Source organism: Eschscholzia californica, unplaced genomic scaffold, assembly GCF_041429995.1.
Source record: "Eschscholzia californica isolate CP2 unplaced genomic scaffold, dmEscCali1.0.p SCAF_6, whole genome shotgun sequence".
Classification (NCBI taxonomy): Eukaryota; Viridiplantae; Streptophyta; class Magnoliopsida; order Ranunculales; family Papaveraceae; genus Eschscholzia; species Eschscholzia californica.
In genome coordinates, this window is record NW_028238483.1 from 17,132,591 (window position 1) to 17,135,817 (window position 3,227).

General features: G+C 35.7%; 1 protein-coding gene across 1 annotated transcript; it reads left to right on the forward strand.

Moving 5' to 3' along the window:
* The first annotated feature begins 264 nt into the window (after positions 1–264).
* Positions 265–1,812, forward strand: LOC147532062 (low affinity inorganic phosphate transporter 1-like). The gene is made up of 2 exons (XM_086648325.1): positions 265–879; positions 1,175–1,812. The coding sequence occupies exons 1-2, from the start codon at positions 450–452 to the stop codon at positions 1,810–1,812; spliced, it is 1,068 nt and encodes a 355-aa protein (XP_086504451.1). The 5' UTR covers positions 265–449.
* The last annotated feature ends 1,415 nt before the right edge of the window (positions 1,813–3,227 follow it).

Consider the following 3,227-nt stretch of genomic DNA (forward strand, 5'->3'; position numbering starts at 1 on the left):
ATTACCTCCAAGTGGGAGAAGTCGAGTTAGAGTCTGTATTAAAAGTCCTGCGTTTTTTGCAAAATTGCGAATGGTATTTGTTGTGCTCGATTTCATAGCATGATTCGGAGGGCTTTAGTTGTTCCTGTTTTCTTTTGAAAGTTTAAGGTTTATCTTGAACTTTTGTATAGTGGATTTTTGGTTTCTACAAATTTCAGGATATGATTAAATGTTCTAGTCTGCCCCAGTATGGTAGAGACATATTTAGACCCAAATGAGTTATTGGTTTTTGCTTCAATTTCTTCTGGTCTATCCTTTGGTCATTCACCTAATGCGGTTATGATCACTCTCTGTTTTTGGAGATTTTATTTAGGGTTTTTATTGGTGGTGACTACCCATTATCTGCAACTATTATTTCTGAATATGCCAATAAAAAAACTAAAGGTGCATCCTTTGTTGCAGTTTTCGCTATGCAAGGTTTCGGAATTTTATTCAGAGGAATATTCGGAACCGTAATTTCATTAGTATTCAAAATTCTTTATAAAGATCCTATATATTCCATCAATCCTATTGGGTCAACTGTGCCTGAAGCTGACTACGTTTGGCGTATAATTTTGATGTTTGGAGCTTTACCCGCTGCTTTAACTTATTATTGGCATATGAAGATGCCTGAAACTGCAAGATATACCGCTCTTGTAGTGAAAGATACTAAACAAGCAACTGTAGATATGTCAAAATTTTTACAAGTCGAAATTGAAGTTGACTGCCCCGAAAAAACAACAATTGAGAATAAAACCATTAATAACTCTTCCGGGTTATTTTCGAAGAAATTTGTTAAGAGACGTGGCTGGCATTTGCTTGGAACAGCTAGTACTTGGTTTTTGCTTGATATAGCATACTATTGTCAAAACTTTTTTTTTTTGGAAGACGACTACGATCTACGTACGTCGTGATATTTGGCATTTGATACATCGTAGATGTGATAAGCTCGATAACCGCCCACTCAAACACTAAAAAGACCGGGCCTATAGCCCAACAAGACAATGGCCTGAAGCCCAACAACATTATTTATACCCTCATAATCCCAATTCAAATAACCAAAGATTCCACCTTCTCTACTATTCGAACTTGGGACTTCCGGGGCTTTCTGGAGTTTATGTCAACACCTTGGAACCACTTGGGCTACCAACTGTCGATAGTCAAAACTTATTTCAGAAGGATAATTTTACTGCAATTGGATGGATTCCAACAGCAAAAACTATGAATGCAATTGAAGAAGTTTATAAAATTGCAAGAGCACAATCCCTAATTGCATTATGCAGTACTGCTCCTGGGTATTGGTTTAAGGCGGCGTTTATCGATCGAATGGGTAGATTCAAGATTCAATTAATGGGTTTCTTCTTCATGACAGTATTCATGTTAGGTCTTACAATTCCTTACCACCATTGGACTTTGAATGGGAACCATCTAGGGTTTGTTGTTTTATATTCTCTAACCTTCTTCATTGCTAATTTTGGTCCAAATGCTACTACATTTATAAATCTGGCCGAGATATTTCCCACTAGGTTAAGATCAACTTGTCATGGTATATCAGCAGCTAGTGGAAAAGCTGGTTCTATAATGGGTGCATTTGGGTTCTTATATTTAGCTCAGAATCAACATAAAAGCAAGGCTGATGCAGGTTATCCAGTAGCTATTGGTGTCAGAAACTCTCTTTTAATACTAGAAGCAACAAATGGGGTTGGCTTCCTTTTGACTTTCTTAGTACCAGAATCAAAGGGAAAATTACTTAAGGAAATGTCAGGAGAGAATAAAGATGATGATGAACCGTGAATGACTCCATTATTTGCCTCGATTTTGCATTGACTTATTATTCATTTATTTTTTGCTTCTTGTTGTGATTTTGTATATGATTCATTGATCAAGTTTCTCTCTCTCCCTCTCCCTCTCCCTCTACATTATTTCATCTTGAAGTATTGAAGGTTTAATCTTAAAGTAAAAATTAATAAGAATTTTGAAGGTTTAATCTTAAAGTCGACCACAAATTTATTCATGAGTTTTATATGATGAATGATGAAATTAATTCCATACTCAAGATTTCGTAGACACATACTCAAGTTTATATTCTCGATTTGCAAATCGAGTTTGCAAGATATGTAACTCACGATTATATTATGCAAAGCTTGCAAATCATGCTTGCAATCTATATTTTGCAAACACAGTTTGCAGTTTACATCATGCAAACACATGTTGCATAACAGACTTTTGCAAACACATGTTTGCAAAACAGATTGTTGCAAACACTTGTTTGCGGAAAAAACGTAAGTGGAAAAACGTTGTTTTTTTCTGGGTTTTTTTTTTACAAAAAGTATTGAAAGTGAATCTTGTTAGAAAGCTAATGAAAAATCATTGCTAAATATATAATTTTTATAGAAATCCGACATCTCAAACAAAAGTTATATAGATTTTAAGTTTAAAGAAAAATAAAAGAATTTAGTTACACAAAATGATAAAAAAGGGTATTTTAGTCTTTTTATACTTTTGACCTGAATAGTAATTTTGAAATATTTTGTTTTTTTACTTATTTTCTATATTGTTTGGTGTTTTTTTACTTATTTTCCATATTATTTTGACCTATATAGTTAAAACCCCTACAATTTTTATCATGACCGTCTTCAAAGATATACTGGAACAAATCAAGAATAAACTGAACAAATGGAATTACTCGTTTCTCTCGCAAGCTGGTCGCACGGTGGTTATCTCAACCATTACGGCGGCCGTACCCCGATATCAGATGCAGTGCTTCGCAATTCCTAAAGGAATTTGCAAAAGCATCAAGGCCGTGCAATGGAATTTCTGGTGGGGTAAAGCTAAAGGTATCTGCACTAAAGCCTGGTCACAGATATGCACTTCGAAAAAACTAGGAGGTCTAGGTCTTCATTTGCCAGACTTGGATAATAAAGCTCTCCTAACTAAATTAGCGTGGCGGATTAAGACTGATCCTGAAGCTACCTGGGTCAAAATTCTTAAAGCCAAATATTATCCTAACACCAGCAGCCCGGGGCCAGCTAAAGCGCATCACTCCTGGACTTGGAAAACTATAAGGAAATACTACAGCCTTCTGGATGATTTGGCAATTTGGGAAGTTCATTCGGGGGAAAACATCAACATATGGACGGATAATTGGATTCCAGAGCGCAATGACAGAATTCCAAACATAAATAACTCCCACCTCACGAAAGTCGCGC

Bases quoted from the DNA above. Each gene is read 5' to 3' on its own strand.
- LOC147532062 (XM_086648325.1), top strand. From the start codon at position 450: ATGCAAGGTTTCGGAATTTTATTCAGAGGAATATTCGGAACCGTAATT. The intron at 880-1,174 runs ATTGTCAAAACT...TACCAACTGTCG, and splicing joins TTTGCTTGATATAGCATACT to ATAGTCAAAACTTATTTCAG.